This window comes from Glandiceps talaboti, chromosome 3, assembly GCF_964340395.1.
Source record: "Glandiceps talaboti chromosome 3, keGlaTala1.1, whole genome shotgun sequence".
Taxonomy (NCBI): Eukaryota; Metazoa; Hemichordata; class Enteropneusta; family Spengelidae; genus Glandiceps; species Glandiceps talaboti.
Genome location: NC_135551.1, coordinates 4,286,212 through 4,304,983, shown reverse-complemented (window position 1 = coordinate 4,304,983; position 18,772 = coordinate 4,286,212). Strand labels below are relative to the sequence as shown.

The 18,772-nt window shown below is 33.2% G+C and overlaps 1 protein-coding gene across 1 annotated transcript in view; it reads left to right on the top strand.

Annotated features, from left to right (window-relative positions):
• Window positions 1-18,772, top strand: part of LOC144432885 (uncharacterized protein C6orf118-like) — a 56,224-nt gene that overhangs the window by 19,927 nt on the left and 17,525 nt on the right. The window contains exon 3 of the mRNA XM_078121181.1: window positions 14,502-14,633. Within this exon, the coding sequence (XP_077977307.1) occupies window positions 14,502-14,633 (132 nt within the window). The remainder of the gene's footprint in view (window positions 1-14,501; window positions 14,634-18,772) is intronic.

The following is an 18,772-nucleotide window of genomic DNA, read 5'->3' as shown; positions in this document are numbered from 1 at the left end:
ATATTGTAATGTAAGTCTTTAGGTTTGAAATGTGATGTGAATTTTATCTTGAAATCATTATTTGATAATTTATAGACTAAATGAATACAAAATAGTGACTAGTATGTAATTTCACTGTCTTTAACAATTACATTGTATATGAAGAAAACATAAAAAAATATTATCTCAATTTAATTGTAGACTAATATCATATGAAACTTCCTGTTTCCCACAACCACCAAAATGATTTCTTGTAGAGTGTTGCTGTGTGTACTAAGGTGTCTAAAGACAGTGTAGAAGTGGCAAAGTTTTATTTTATTCGAAAGTAGTACATATAATTACTACAAACAAAACATTCATAACTATGCAGAAAGATTATTTAAAATAATTTTAGATAAGAAAATTTCATAAACATACTTTAAAAAATGTTTTCATTTTTATAAATTGCAAATCATATAATAATCAAGATAAATTATAAATATGAACCCAAAGGTGGTTATGTCATTAGTGTTATGTGAATGTAAACAGTAAACTACATTGTACATATACTAAATGTAGCTCTAGTCCTTACTTATGAATCTGTCTCAAGGATATATACCGATTTTATCAATATTTTATTGTAAAAACAAAACACAAGTAAACCTAACATTGTATTCATGAAGATTTGTTCATGTATAAAGTATTGTGTATGTGTATGTGTATGTGTATGTGTATGTGTATGTGTGTGTATGTGTTTTGTGTGTGTATTGTGTGAGCATGTGTGTGTTGTGTCTCTGTGTTCATGTGCTCATGTGTATGTAAGTATGTCTGTCTGTCTGTCTCAGTTTGTTTGTCTGTGTTTTATTAGTATGCATCAATGTGAAGCCAAAATATGTGATCACAGCATACATTTGTAAGTTATGGCAGAAAATGTCACTATGTACATGTAGCTTTATCCCTTACAGATGAGTCTACCCCAAAGGTATGCTTGAAATACCAGTTTCTCAGAATCCATATGCATAATTACTCAGAATACAGACCTCTAACGTCTAAGGTGTCAGTCTTCTCAGTAATAGTACAAAAATCGTGTCTAAAAGTATAAAAGAGAAACCAATGCAAGGGTATTTAAGTGATGCGAGCTGAGCAGAAACATTATTTTTTGCCTAATATAAGGCCTAAAAATATAATTGCTTGGTTCCGGTTACCTGACCCCACCTACATGTAGCTTTTCACTGCTGACCCTTAACTTTTTTCTTTTTTTTTTTTACATATTTGAGGAAAAAATAATAAAATCACAAAAACTTTCACGAAAAATAGTGGATGCAGAAACTGCCATCAACTTAAAAAGACACTCAAAAACTGTTTTTCTAATCTGTAATGGCTGTACATCTGATTTGTATTTTCCTTGGCTGAATGAAGAAATGTATTGGGGAATAACATCTCAGAAACTCATGATGTATGGGTGCCAGGATGGTGTACTTGATGGGGTATGAGTGCTTGTGTTATCCTCAGTGATGGTACACATACACGTACTATCAAGTGAAAGTGCAAGTGAAAACATTGCAGACATGAGTGCAAATACCATCAGTTCCCACTCATATACATATAATGGGCTTTCCCATATACCATCAGGGTCTCTTATAAAGAGATTAGAAGTGAGACATGGCTTTTAGCTGAAAGAAGGAAAACTGAAAATTTAAAGGAATAAGAAATGGTGAAAATATTAAGTCAGGAACCATGTGAATTATTTGATTTGATGACATTTTTAAGAGGTTGAATGTATAGTTTGAAAACAACTTGGTCTCATTTGTTTGATATAGGTGAATAATTGAAGTGAGACTGATAAACTGTCTTCTCAATTCCATACCAATTTATTTCAGACAAAATTACCTGACCCCCTTCCCAGAGGACATGATTGAAACATGGTAAATACAGATATTTCTAATGAATAGATACTTTGATGTGTATCTTAGTATTCCATTGCTGTGCGCCATTCCCCTATATTTTGCATTCTTAATAGACCCTCTGTAGGAGTTGAGTCCTGTAAACTGTATATGTATTAGATTAACAACATGGAAGGGATAATGGTTTTGTCATATATACAATGCCGTAAAAATATATTCATTGGAATTAGTTCATAAATATATTTTGAGCCAAAATTTTCATTAAAAATCATGGTGAATCTCAATCTTTATACATGTAGGCAACTGATTTGTAATATAAACCTGTTCTGGTGTTTGGTTTAGTTTTTCTTAGACTTCAGCCATAAAGTATGGATATTGTTCTGGTGTTTAGTTTAGTTTTTCAAAGATTTCATCCATAAAATTACTTAAGATATTGTTTACAGTTTAGCTTAGGTTTTCAGTGATTTCAGCCATGAGTGATTTGGAAGATTGTGAAAGTGATGCTCTCAGTATTCTGTTTTTAAGCATATGTTTTCAACTTTAACTATTGCAAAGGGTTTTATAGTGATGAAAAAACATGTAGTAGGTTATACCTGTGTAGTAAAATACACGGACAAAGTACACATCAAACAGTTTTTGATTGACTTTAGCAATGTATTTGATGGTTAGAATATTGAATTTGTAATTTTGCATTAAATTATATTATTACTATAATGTAATTATCAAACCAAGAGTAACATGTTACTTAGCAATATAATTTCTGTGAATATAGATTAACCAAAATTTATATTACTGATTCACACAAATACACCAACTTGATGTAAACATTGACATAAACTTGATAAAGAAAATGGTGTATATTAAATATTGATAACGGATTACTATTGAATTACCAGATACTACATGTAGACTACATTGTACCTTGAAATCAATCTTTACATACAGAGCTTTAGTTTTAATGTCATGGATTAAAACATGACAGTATGTATGGATTCCAGATTAGTGCATAGATACAGTACAACCCGGGTTTGAAATTAGCAGTAGTGCAGGGCACACAGACTATATTGATATTATAGCTACATGTATATGTAGATTACCAAATTAGCTGTAGTCCAGGGATTGTATTTAGACTACCAAATTACCAGTAGTCCAGGACACAGACTACTAAACATTGCAATAGACTACCAAATTACCAGTAGTCCATTGCACATACAATGTAGACTGCTAAACATTGTATGTAAATTAGTGGTTTAGGACACATAGACTACTAAACATGATATTTGGAATACCAAATTAGCAGTAGTCCAGGACATACACTTGTATAGACTACATGTGCTAAACATCATATTTAGACTATCAAATTACCAGTAGTCCATGGAACATAGACTACCAAACAAATGTACATATACATGTACTATCAAATTAGTTATTGACACAGAGTTATAGTATCTAGACTGTCAATTCTACCAAATTGGCAGTAGTCCAGAGTACACCATATATAATCTAGACTACCACATTAAAAGTAGTCCAGGGTACAATGACTAGTAATAAACATTGTGTATAACTATCAAATCAGCAGTTCTTAGTTCAGTGAACATACTACATAGACTACATGTATGAAATACTGTATCTAGACTACCAAATTAGTAGTAGTCCATAGCATGTACATATACATGTTATTTTGGTATTGTTGTCATGGAAAGAGAAGAATGATGCTATCATTAATTTGGTAGGAAACAGATTATATTCCAGATTCAAGTTCGAAGGAAGTAGGATAAATTAGAATGTACGACTAGAAAAACTGAAAAAAACAATTACATTTCTCAGAAATGTTAATAATTGAAATAGCTGCAGGCCAGAAAAGTGTACATGTATACAAAATCCATGCCTTTGTCAGATGTAGACATCATACTTGACTACTTCACAGTTGTATACATGTAAGTATTTCTAACAAAGTGTTGTAATTCATACTACATGTACATGTAGTCTCTGTCTGGACAGAATGTATACAACTATCAAGTCAGTAGTTTCAAACATGTCAGGGACATCTTTTGTTGCTAAGTATGAATATAAGTACACGTGTAAATTGCATTATGTAGTGTGTGTTTGCTTCTCATTCCTGCTTTGTTTGAAAAACTGCTGTAAATGTGAGATTTTGAGGTTTGTAAACTTTTACATGAGAAGAGATACATGTACATGTACTGTATGTGTGGAATGTTTTTTAATGGAGATGATTGGCTATGCAGTAGTACATGTACAATACAATTGTCTTTTCTGTATTATACAAATTAAAATTAATGTATATGGCATGATAACTCAATTTAATTAATATTTAAAATGCATCAAAAACATTTGGTAAAAATGTACTAGTGATTATCACATCACCAGGTATGATATGAAATTAAATTTTGCCACTCGGCTGGATATACCGGTATCACTAATCACCAATCACCAATAATTTTCTTTTAAATGATAAAAGACAACGTTTACTCAAGAATTAGTGCTTTCTTTAGTATCACTGTATCAGTTGTTACAGACAAACATTTTAATAAAACAAGAAGTTATCTAATTTTCTAAGTAGTGTTCGATATCTTGGGGGGAAGATTACTAGTATATATGACTTTAGTGTTTTTTCTAAATGATAGATAACTTATAATCCCTTTGATACTCTTTAATTCTATGTTTCAGACATCAATATCATAATTTGCAGTAAGATAGTAAGATATATCACTTTATGGTATAACTCTTTATTAGTTTCCTCATTACGTTCAAATGAGAGAAATTCAACATTATGGTATTCATTGATTACATTTAGATGTGAACATCAACAAATCATCAGATTTATGATTTCAGGAAATTGCTCATTTCTATGGTTTTTGTGACAATTCTTATGTGTATGTACAGTTGATATATTTACATGTACATGTACAAAAAGTAGTACATTGTACAATGTATACATGTACATTTTGTATTTTACCATTGGTATAGTAAAGTAACACTAGCATTGTGTATTACATTTATTGTAGATGCCACTTGTAATTTGAGAAGTTTCAAAGCCATGAGTTTTTAACTAGACTCATTCCAAGTGAATTATTTCCCCTCCCCTTTATTCCTAAAATCAATATCCCTGGCCATATGGACCTACTTACGGTTTATTGAAAACCATGGCAACTATACATCTGGGATATTGATACCTGCAATGTATCTCAATTATCTAGTAGATACATGTAGTTGATATGAAGTTGATAGGAATGTTGATGACAGGTTTCCCCTAATGGTTGTACCTGACTGTTTTGTAATGAATATCAGCTGTCTAAAACTATTGTCTAATGATCCTGAGTAATAACATGTCTATAGACCAGAGGATTCCATAGAAGTACTTGCATTCATGGTTATGTACTGTGCATTTGAAATGACATTTTCAGAAAAATTGAGAATTTGTTTAGACCAGTTGTATTGTCAATGGTCTTGAATAATTAAGGATGAGTGATAGGTATAAAAAACTGCAACTGTGCATTTGGTCACTCAGTGCACACAGATTTTTGCTAATGTGCTGTTTTGCAATGTTGCCATAGTGATTTTGTACTGTATTCTTCAAAATGCCGTTGGCTCGTAAAAACAGGAGTTGTTTTAAAACAAAGCTAGAGTGTGAGATGGGAAAATGTTAAATGTTTAATGAAAAAGCAATGGGCAACTTCCAACCAAGCGAGAGAATGTGTTCAACTGGACCATTCTTATATGCAGACTCCCAACTGCAGTGAGTGTGACATAAAATTTGTCACAATAGCCATGGATTTATTACTAACTTTCCTTTGACTAGGGTGCGAGAAAGTACACGTAAGGCAATTACTTTACTGGTGTTTGGCACCCTCACATGGTGAGATTGAGAGAGTACAGAATGGAACTCCAGGATAGGGATGATATGCAATTCATTCAATTGATTAACGCAAAAACAACTGTGGCGACCAACAATTTTTGTTCTGTTTTCAAGAAGTACACAATGAAGTCTACATCTTGCCACATTTTCATAAAATATGACATTACAAGAAGAGAGATATTTCAATGAATATATAATATCTGTGCAATAAAATCATTTGACCAGGCTTAAGTTGAAATACCACTTTTCCTACATACATGTATGTAGGAAAGATATTGGGCAAGGTGAAAAGCTATTAATATGGAAAATGCACATTCAAACTCACATATTCAAGAATTTTCATAATTTTCATTGAAAAGTGTCAGGAGTGCATTTTGTACTTTCAGCATTTCGTAAAAAACAAACATGGCTACCCCACATTTTTCGTTTCAATTTCTAAGAGTATAATAAATCTGTTTTTGTAAAAAATCACATTTGATCATTCAGATTCTCATTACTTTTAATGTTACATATCGACCTTCCTTAATAGTGTTCGGTTTAATCTGTGCTCTTTCTGAAGTGAATGAACAAGATGTTATAATATAAATGTAATCTCCAAGAAGGACATGTACATACATACAAATGTACATGTACATGTACTGATCTCCTTGGAATTTCCACTCTTATTTGTGAAGTTCCTAAATGTTTTCAGTAATTTGAAAATATAATGTATGAATGTAAATGTAATAGCTGCCCCCATGTTGTGATATTTCTTTGTAGGACGGTATTTGAATATATTTTCCTTTATGATTTATTTATTTATTTATTTATTTATTTATTTAAAACCTATGCAGACATTGTAGATTATCATGCATTGAGATGAAATACATAAAAATACATTAGAAAACAAAGTAATGATCACAGAATAACTGTGAATGTGACAATAAAAAAGCCTATTACTTTAAATGTACATGGCAGGATTGATTATATGAGAATTGTATGACCATTTTATTCTCTGCAGGTAACAACAATGCAGTTTGAATTGTGTCGTTAAAGATAACCAGGTTGATATTTATTACTTGGTACAGTACAGCTGATGGAAAGCTAGATGGAAATATTAAATGTTAAATTGTCCTGTCCAGACTGTTGTAGGAATACACATATAGTGCTGTGTTAAATTGTCCTGTCCAGACTGTTGTAGGAATACACATATAGTGCTGTGTTAAATTGTCCTGTCCAGACTGTTGTAGGAATACCCACAGTGCTGTGTTAAATTGTCCTGTCCAGACTGTTGTAGGAATACACATATAGCGGTGTATTAAATTGTCCTGTCCAGACTGTTGTAGGAATAAACATATAGTGCTGTGGTAAATTGTCCTGTCCAGACTGTTGTAGGAATACACACATAGTGCTGTATTAAATTATCCTGTCCAGACTGTTGTAGGAATACACATATAATTGTCCCGTCCAGACTGTTGTAGGAATACACATATAGCGGTGTATTAAATTGTCCCGTCCAGACTGTTGTAGGAATATACACATAGTGCTGTATTAAATTGTCCCGTCCAGACTGTTGTAGGAATACACACATAGTGCTGTGGTAAATTGTCCCGTCCAGACTGTTGTAGGAATACACACATAGTGCTGAGGTAAATTGTCCCGTCCAGACTGTTGTAGGAATATACACATAGTGCTGTGGTAAATTGTCCTGTCCAGACTGTTGTAGGAATACACATATAGTGCTGTGGTAAATTGTCCTGTCCAGACTGTTGTAGGAATACACATATAGTGCTGTAATAAATTATCCTGTCCAGACTGTTGTAGGAATACACACATAGTGCTGTGGTAAATTGTCCTGTCCAGACTGTTGTAGGAATACACACATAGTGCTGTGGTAAATTGTCCTGTCCAGACTGTTGTAGGAATACACACATAGTGCTGTGGTAAATTGTCCTGTCCAGACTGTTGTAGGAATACACATATAGTGCTGTGGTAAATTGTCCTGTCCAGACTGTTGTAGGAATATACACATAGTGCTGTGGTAAATTGTCAAATGCCAAATGAAAAAAGTTGTTTGGTTCCGGTTACCAGACCCCACCTAGTTTTTCACGTTTTCACCCTAAACTTTTTTTTTTTACATATTCGAGAAAAATAATAATAAAACCGCGAAAATCATGAAGTCTCACAAGAAATAGTAGGCGATGAAACTGACATCAACTTAAAAAGATAATATACATGTGAATCTATTCTTACAATCTGTAATGGCTGTACAGCTGATAGGAAGAAATAAACAACACAGAGACCATTTGGAAAACAATGGAAAACCTGAACTAGACACTCACACATGAAAAAAAAATATGATAAAATAAATCAAAAAATCTACCTACCCAACCTATTTTAAATGTAATGTAATCGGAACCACACATTTTTTTTGTGCCTAAGCAGGAACTGTTCTGTTGCTTTGAATTTGTGTTGTATTAATGGATTAGATGAACACTTCATCAGATTAAAAATGTATTACATACATGTACATGCACTTGTAGGAATTATTGTCTTGTTTTGTTCCTGTGCTAATAGTTTTTGCTTTTGTGCAAGACAGGAGAGAAATATGTCTGTATCACTTCATTGTATCAGTGATTGTTTCACTTGTCATACACAACTGAGGTGTACACATACAGGTATACATCTAATCATCTAATCTGACAAATCACAAACAATGGCTACAGAAAAAAAAATCTTGACATTAGATTGATTTTATAAGCAGCTGTTGTTTTTGTCTTTTTATAATAATCTATAAGCAGGAGAGCTAAGATCCACACTTAATCTGATTAAAAATATCTCATACAGTCATGCCCATTTAGGAATCAGTGTCTTGATTTGTTCCTACGCTATTAGTTTTGTTGTTACACAAGACAGGTAAGACCTACATTAATTGCTGTATCAATGATTGTTTTGCTTCTCATATTTGATACAAAACATACATGTAGACAGACATTTGTGTACACATTACATTTAGTTATATAAATATTTTGCCATATTATAGTTTGTACATGGCAAATACATTGACTGACAAAAGGGTTGTGGATTTTCATTCTGATTGTAAAATCAGCATTTTTGATATGTACGGAAGGGTTGTGTGTAAGATAGGAAAATATTCGGGTATGGCAATATATCATCTGTGTGAAAAAACAGCCATACAAAATGTAGATAAATTATTATGTACCTAGTTTAAAATTAAATGTTCAAAGCTTTCAATGATTAATAGCTATACCCTTTCCAATGCCCCCTTTGGTATTAAAGTAAAGCATCGGATGACTATCTAATGATCTCCCTATCAGCTTTAGTGGCTATTTACCAACTATCCTCTGTACATATGTTTTACCATGGTAACTCACCACTATGTTTCTTTTGCATTTCTGTATTAGCTTAAATTCTATCAAAGTGTTACCCTAACTCACACCAAGATTATGGACAAGTATTAAACCACACACTCCTTAAGTGCCGATATCTAACATGTAAACTCTGGCAAAGTTTGAAGTCTAGAACATGTCGCGTCAGTGCAGTAAGGTCATATCTGCCTATACAATTGCAGAGCAGATGCAACCTTACTGTACTGATGCGATACATGTACATTTGTACATGACTATGAAAGTATATTGGAATGATACATGCAAATGTACTGTAAGTATAAGTCTAGTTTTATGAGGTTTCCTAGGAGAACACTTGCACATGCCTTTAATGCATGTAGATAAATGTGACAGGCGGTAAATGTTTCTCCAATATACATTGTACATATTTTGTATTTGTAGTTTCTCTACATCACTACTTGCTATATAGCATAGGATTGAATGCTCATTCACCAGATATTCAATAACACTTAAAAGATCAGAAACCAATAGTTCTGTTCTAAATAAAATTTGCTGTAGACCAAACACTGACTTGCTTGACTTCGATATGAAGGACCTACATGTCTATTGATCAAAATAGTACAAAGATACTGGTGGGCGGATAGTGGGGAGAGAGGGTTACTGCATGATATCATATCATTAATATTTCATTTCTGATGTATTATTAGTACAGCTAAAATAGGCAGTGTTCGCCAGAAGACTACATTTTATGTTGTTTCACTTGATAGATAACAACACGTTTACTGCTGAACACAGTTTGATTGCCATTGAGGGAATCTATAAAGCTGAATGAACATAAACAAAATGCTCTCTTCAATCACAGGCCTGCAGTGTTCAGCAATAAAACTTGAAAGTGTTCTTGTCTAGCAAGTAAAACAACCTAAACTTGTTACATGTAAGTGATCGACACATGCACATTGCATGTTTCGTATATAGCCTTCTGGTGAACATTCCCTATTTCTAGACATATAACTGGTATCGTATATGATTTTACTGCTTGCATAATGTCTACTCCTTGTTATAAATGTAGTGTACAAAATGTGTATGTACATAGATAGTTTTTATTTTGCATTACAAATTCATTACGTCTTCTTTGCTTTGGTACAATCTTCATAACCTGAAATAGCATGTTATCTTATGTCAGAAAGTCGAAATAGAACAAAAAGACATACACAATTGTCATTATATGGTAAAGCATGTGTAGGGTGTGGAGTGAAAGTCTTTGTGTCAACCAAGAAATCTAATGATTGGTATTTTTATGATACATCTGGGTGGTAAAATCTTCTTTCAGGTAACAAGGATTGTAACTTAGTGTTCACAAACCCTTCATAATTTAAGATAAACAATCCTTTTATATTACTTTCTAATGAATGTAATACACGTACACATTGTATGAAATTTAGACTGAATGCATTCATGCATATATCTTTCCTTGACTGGAGATGATCCTTCTATATTACATTCTTTATGACTGTAATACACATTGAATGAAATTGAGACTCCAAGCATTCATGCATATCTTTCCTTACCTGGAGACATACATGTACTGTATGCCATAAAGCTCCTTTTTGTCTAGTCTGTGTAATGGAGATTATTAATTTGTCTGCAATGAGGAAACTATTATAATTTGATGCTATGATAATGAGGAGCACAACAGACATATATTAATTTAGAGGATTGAAATGTGAAACCCCAAATGACGTGGTAATTTGGTATACAACAATGTATACATGTACATTTGTATACTCAACTAATTTTGAGTGAGTTTTATTCCCATCTTGAGTGACATACATTTATGATAATTGAAATAATATGATACATTGTATTATATAGATATTATCGTGAAATTTCCAGTTTGATGCGAAAATAACAAAGGATGTTACAGGTAAAGCCATGAGGGATTTTGCTGTAAGACATGGCTCCATGTACATGTGCATTAGTAGACATGCAGTAAATGTACTTAGCTTGGCAATTAGAGATTACCCATGTTTGAATGCTGTAGGGAACAGAACACACACACACACACACACACACACACACACACACACCTCCCCCAAAGAAACACATCAAGTAAATCACAGATATACAAGGATACAAATAAACACTTATATTTTGCTATTTATTTTTTAGTTGAAAGCACAACAAATAAAACATACATTTACATTGTAATGTATATATAATATAATTAATATGTGGTTTAAAAACAAGTTAAAAACACCATTAGAATTTAGAAAATCAAAGCTGTTCAGTAAACGTAATTTGCAATCATGTTCTTCCAAATATTTGTGCATACTGGTACATCTTTGTGTCTGTCTGCATTATATGCATTGTGTGTAAAACTAATTTTTTGGACCATCTCCATTTACATGGTGATGCTTAAGTTTACATCTCAATCTTGTAAGCATGGCTACCTTTAAAATTACATAATTATACAAAAAAAATGTACGTCGTACCTAGCCTAGTCTTAAATTACGTGTGAATCAAGAGATTTCCCTTGAGTTGCTATCTTTTAGTACCTCTTCTAGGGTTAATGATTGTAGTTTATGTTTCTATCTTACACACTTTAGAACAAAACATGTACAATGTACTTGTAGAATAGAAATAAACTACTTTAGATATTATTCCTCAATATGTTTAGAACTACGTTCAGCTGCAGAAAATACGAGTGACCTAAAGGGTCTTTGTTACTATGAGTTACTAGATGAATAGTGACAACCCTTAGGTCATGAGTATTTTTCGGCTGAATGAAGTAAAATATTGGACAATAACATTAATATACCAATCAGGGAAATCAGGGAAAACAATGGCAATTTTGAATGTCTTGACTCATATTTTGAACACAGTAGAACCAGTGACATAGATGCGTATTGTCATGACATAGAATGACCAGAGTATATGTTAGACTCTCTCACAGTCCTCGGAGCTTCGTTTTACTAAAATTAACACTAAATTATTTTGGTAGAATGCAGGACCAATTTCACAAATCAGAGTTCTTAATATCTCTCCGAACTTTCCCGTATGAAACCTTGTTTCTGTCCTTATGAAACAATAAAATGAAATTTGGGGACCTGTCATCTTCTTGTCAACTTCAAGGAAATCAACATTTTGTTTCCCCCTAGAGTACTGTAGTATTTGGTGGCCATATTGGATTCTAAAGTGGCTTAATTTTGGTGGCCATATTGGATTCTAAAGTGGCTTAATTTTGATGGCCATATTGGATTCTAAAGTGGCTTAATTTTGGTGGCCATATTAGATTCTAGAGTGGCTTAATTTTGGTAACATATTGACCTAAAATTACTTAAAGAATTTGAATCATTTGTATATAAAACTAATAATTTGAATCATTTGTATATAAAACTAATAATTTGAATCATTTCTGTATCCAACTTATAATTTGAGTCATTTGTATTCTTGAACAATGTAACAGCAAAAGTTTATCAGAGTTTATTTTTTTGGATGCATTCTACATGTTGTACATTAAATCTAAATATTGGAGACTACATGACATGTAAGTCCACTCAAGGAAGTGTTTACAGAGTATTGACAGCTACAGAATGCCTCAAGATGTTGGAATACAGTTGTATATTAGTCTTAGAGTAGGAAGTTCAGCATTAAAAGGAGTTCTTTAGTCCCAATATTTTCTATTTTGTATCAATTTTAGAAAATAATGCTTTTACCACAGCCTTGAGGACTTTTTAAAAATGTGAATGTGAATGTGAAAATGACAGGAATTCACATCCCTTGCCACACACTTACAAGTTGTACATACACATCTGTCTACATGGATTTGTTTGTCAACTCTTTTGACATTTGTAGTCATGTTCCATCTCTTGACATTGTAGATGTACCGGCAGATGCGTCGAATCTCTTGCATAAATGTGTAGGAATCAAATATCACCATTTGATGTGTACATGTACATACATTGTATACATACTGTACATGTATGTACATGTAGGTCCCAGCAGGAAAAAGGCATTGCTCTTATGCCGATAGTTTCCAGTGTGCCCTCTAATTATAGCCAAATTTTGTTGTTGTGAGTCAAAATGAGAAAAATTGGTATTTCTTGTGAGTCACCACATTGTAAGAAATAGGGGAACACTAAATTTGGTGCATCAGTGGCACGTCAAAGTGGCTTAGAGGACACATTTGTAGTTTCCCACTTATTATTTACGTTGTCTCAGTCTGGAATCTTCTTTATTAATGTGCCAACTTAATCTAAATTCTTAAAATTTCATGATCAGGATCTTTAGATGTGACCATCCATGGAAAGTTTTCTTTATTTTTAACAGATTTGTATGAATTTAAATATCCTGTGGTGAATCTTTTGTTTTTTTATAAAGAATTCACCCACTGTATGCAATTTGTGAAGTTTTCTAATTGTGATTGTAAATGGAACATTTGGTGTTGAAGAGTTAGGTATCAGATAATTGAGTGTCTACTCTTAGACTACTACTGTATTTCCAACACCTGGTATTGAAGGGTTAGGTATCAGATATTATTTGAGTGTCTACTCTAAGACTACTACATCATACATGTACTGTCAACACCTGGTATTGTAGAGTTAGGTATCAGATAATTGAGTGTCTACTCTTAGACTACTACTGTCCACACCATCATACAAATAACCAGAAGCTTTTATTCTGTATGGGTTTCTCTTTTTTGATTTTTTTTTTATGTAGGGTATAATTCATTTTAATTATAAGTAACTTTATTGTTCAGATATACATGTACATGTAAATAGGGAACTTTGTCTTTAGGCTCAAAATATACAAATTACACAATATATTATGTCACATTCCATTACTTTGAAATTGAAGTTTATGTAACTGTTCAAACAATGATTTCAAGGTATAATGTACAGTATGAGCTACATACAGTTGTTTTGTACCATATATTTATTCGTCTGTGTAGTCTCAGTTACCCAGACTCTCACCACTGAGGGCTCTACTACAAGACCACCAAAACGAGAATCGGGGGAAACATAATCCAAAGTTGCGTGCACCAGATCTCTTCCCCAGAGCAGTGCATGCTGGGGAACACTTCATGTCTAACATTGCAGGCTGAATGATCTAGGTACCTTTGAGACAGGTTATCTTGTCTCAAGCGACTGATACATGTACATGTACATCTTATAATTACAGCATACAGGCCCATTTTTCATGACTTGGAAGAAATGTACTGTGTGACTTTCGGTGCGGGCAACTTTGGATTACGTTTCCCTATACTCTTACATGTATCTTGGTGTTCTTGTAGTACAAGTAGAGCCCCCGAATGGGGAGAGTTGGGTAACCAAGACTATTCATTCTGCGTACTTATTATTTACAAAGTCTATTTGATGAATACTTACCTAATATTGTGTCTTCCTTGTTTTACAGTTATTGATGACTTTAGATGAGGTTCATCGTACTGGTGGTCCAAACTTTCATCGTCTTCAACTCTACAGTAATATCTTTGATGATCTGATTGAAGACACACCAATATTTGGTCATATCCTGAGAAAAGTAAAGGTGAGTCTACAAGGTCCAATACAGTTCACTTTTAAGAAGGGAAGTCAGTATTAAAACTACACTAGCTATAACTGGAATGTTATTTTTTCGATCAGACAACCAACAATTTATTCATTGAAAATTGTTTAAAATGCCAAAAAGTAAAACTATAGGTTAATTTTATCCATTTTTAGTATACAATGTTAGTAGTAACACTAACAGGTTGAAATCATGATCACTTAGGGGTGCTGAGTTTTGGGTGCAGATTGAATGAATACCAGTGAGTACTGGCACTCAGGTGGCATGGAGTTCTGTTATTATTACATGTTTATCCGAAAAAACTAATTTCTGTAAAAATGACACTATGTGATCACATGCTTTAGTGTAAAATGAATGATCACATCCTTATGCATATCATTTGCATACAGCAGGTATACAATAATGTTTTCAGTATTGCGCTGCAGATCAAGTATACACACACACACACACACACTGGTGCAAGTGATCTCTGGTAGATGTGTAATAATGTTGTTTATCACCTCAAACAAAGCACTTTATAAAAGATGTCTTAGCTTTTAAGTCCAAACAATAAATCCCTACAGTTATCTTAAACTGAATGCAATAAAATTCTAAGTTATATTTACAATAAAACTGCACTTAGCTATAAAATACAATATATTATCCTAAATGAGAGTTTAATTTTATGAGGTGATTGAGATGGAAACAAAGATTTATTGATTGTTTGTGTGAAGTTGTCTGGCTAATCCTCAATTGACTCACTACTTCAGAAATCAAGTGACTGTGGAATCAGTGTGGATCTAAGCTAGAAACAGACTAAAACTACAAGTATTGTTGCAAGTTGCAACGTGTAATTCTGAATACATTGTAACCATATGAACAATCTACCACTCTTGTAATGTCTTTAAAGGCCCAGTTACATTATGCAACTCATGAAGCAATTTGTCGCATGCGACGAGGCTTGCAACTGCGACGGAGCGCGTACACGATGCAACTAGTTGCATGGTGAGTCGCAAGAGCTAAACTGTTGCACATGCGTAGATATATAAAAGTTACAGGTCATCGAGGTCAAGTCTTCTAGCGGCAGGAATTTGGCAAAAATGCTATAAAATTGCTAATATTTACGAATAAAATGACTGAAAACTTGTTGAGGTATCGATAGTAAAACTCTATTCAATTCGAAGTTCGTTTAGGGCAATGTTGATCTTTCCGATGTCGCTACTTGCATTCAAGTTGGAAATAAAATGATATTCAGCGGAGATCAAGCATTCATAGACATTGTATACTATTGATAAGTGGTAATCATGGTGGTAAATCAAAATTATATAAAAAATACTTGCTGAAATAGAATATTTATACCAAAAACATGGCGGCCATAACATTGAACGTCATTTGACACGTAGGTATATGTCAAAGGTTATTACTTGCAACGCGACGAAGTGGTTACACGGTGCAACTCACGAAGCAACTCGAGAAGCAACTTGCGACAAGTTGCAAGGAAACCGACATGTCGGTTTCCTTGCGACGCACCTTGCGACGTCGCAAGACCCTGCGACGGGGCGAGCACACGATGCAATTCATCGCATGCGACGAATTGCACGGTGTGTTGCTAGTCGAGTTGCATCGTGTAACCGGGCCTTAACACTTGTTTTGTGTCCTTTAAATGAGCCAGACAAATGGAACTTTACAATGACCAATAAGCTTAGAGCATGCACCAGTAAATATATTCAACAAGCATACACTATTAAAGGTGTAATCATTCATACATTTCATTGTAGTAGTAGTACTGTTACTATTCTTTACTTGTATATGATTGAATGTGCTCTGTCCATTTTTGTGTTTCTTTAGATTAGTTATCTAACTTTATAGTGAGAAATAAGTCCAATTGGCTGGGTGATGTATTAATTTTCTGTTCTTTGTATTGTCAAATTAATGTATATTTACCTGTCACTACAATAAATAACTCACATGCAACAACAATATGTCATGTGGTTGTAGGTTGTGTTTGTTTTAGTTTGTCTATAGCCTTATTCTGTAGTACTAATGATATACATGTAAAGTGAATGTGTCTTACATGTTGTGATACCATCAACAATACATTAGTACATTACAATGTACATGTAGATGCATCATATGCTGGTCGTACCTACTAGCCTGCATATTCTCTGCTTGTAATGATTACCTTGTCAAAACTGATACGAATTTTAAATTTTTTACCCAATATGATGACAGCATGAATGACCACTATTCAGATTGTTGTTAATTCAAATGATTTTATAGTGTGTAAATATACACACATTACACTATGTGATGTGGTAATTTACATGTTGTTTACAGTACATGTTTTATGTAAGTTTAACTGTACAGTTGCAGGATAAACCATGATAACTTTTTGGTATATGTGTGGCAGTGTGCAGAAACTTTCTTAATACAAGAGTAGCTAGAATACAATGACTATTTAATGATGTACAATGTATCTTGACAGTGCAGTAAACAGCCTAACAGTACATAGAAATATTGAGAAGTGATTTTACTCTAACAGATAGACAAACAGACAGTGAAGTTATAATAAAAAATAGATTGTAGTTGTAAAGAAGGTAATGTTTCGATCGCTGTTTGAAATGGAATGAATACTCCAGAGTACAGTGAATAATGACTTGTAAGATTGTATTTAGAAACATATTAATCCATCACACTCTGGGGATGAAGTACATTTTGTAGAATGTAATTGCAAGTGTTGTTGTGACACTATGTAATATTAGTGACTATTACTGACATCAACATTCAAAACAGGATTCATACAATCCTTAGTCTGCAGACAGGATAAATATTGGCCTAGGAAAATACACGAATCCATTGAAATTGGAGCACATCCATCCCTCAACTGCGACTGTGGTTCACTGTTACAACCTTCCACTTATTTACTCTGCTGTCACAGTGTCAGCTAATTCCAATAGGAGCTCACCTGACCAAACTGTATAATGTTATAATGGTGATAATATCTGAGGGATTCAGATGAAAACTACATTAGTTACTTCAAAACTAGATTCCAAAAAGGTAACTTTATCACTACAATGTACTAGGATTCATACACTCGTATGCATGTACATGTACATAAACTACCGATATACTAGATTACCTCAGTGTTCATGGTTACAAACTTTTTCCATTTCTATTTTGATGATATAATTTCTTCAGAAATCTACTTTATAGAATACTCCTAGACTATTAAACTGAATTGTACTGTATATTAATCAGTAACAGCTCTCACTGTCATTTGACAGAATCAATGACGAAATTTCAAATCCCAAAACTCACATTATTGAAGTTTATTTGTAATCTTCTTTAATGACATTTAATATGGCTGCCATTATATATAGCTATTGGTAAATTAGCATACTTCTCTTTGAAAAATAACAGTACAAAATGCAAGGATCGATACTATGTATTATTTCATTTGAAAACTAAAAATGTATGGTAGTAGAAAAAAACTGGGAGATTCTTGAGTTTGGAATATTAGCTAAACAGTACAGGTGTGTATTCCGTACCTACTACCATTATACTGGTACTATTACATTGTATTACATACTAGACTGTGTAATAAACAGACTCGCCACTCCAGGCTCTAAGACATCACATTAATATTTCATTATAAAATCCTGATATATAATGTACTCTAGAAAGAGAGTCGTGCTTCAGGTTTACAAGAGATTTCTGTCTTGAGTCTTGGGCCATGTCCCTGCAGACTTTATATATTTTGAAATATGTATGTCTGTATGCACTGTGGAATAAGATGGGTGTTGTGTAAAACTAAAAGATAGTATTGTGTTGCCTTGTGTGCGAGTGGATTTATCCAGCAGATATTACGGAATTGATTATAAAATAAAGGAATGTTTTGATTGAAACATTTTTGGCTAAAGTACAGATAAAGCATGTCTTTGGTTCATCACTGTCTGTAAGATACGGTATGTCATACAATGCTATCACTTGAGAAGTCTGATAGGGCTGAACGACAAGATGTATCTTTATACAATCTGGTCTTTGACTAGACTGTAAATTTCCTGTCAATGTCAATTTTATTTTGGAGTAATATATATGTGTAGAAAGAAAAGGATTAATTTTCATTTTTATCTTCACATGAA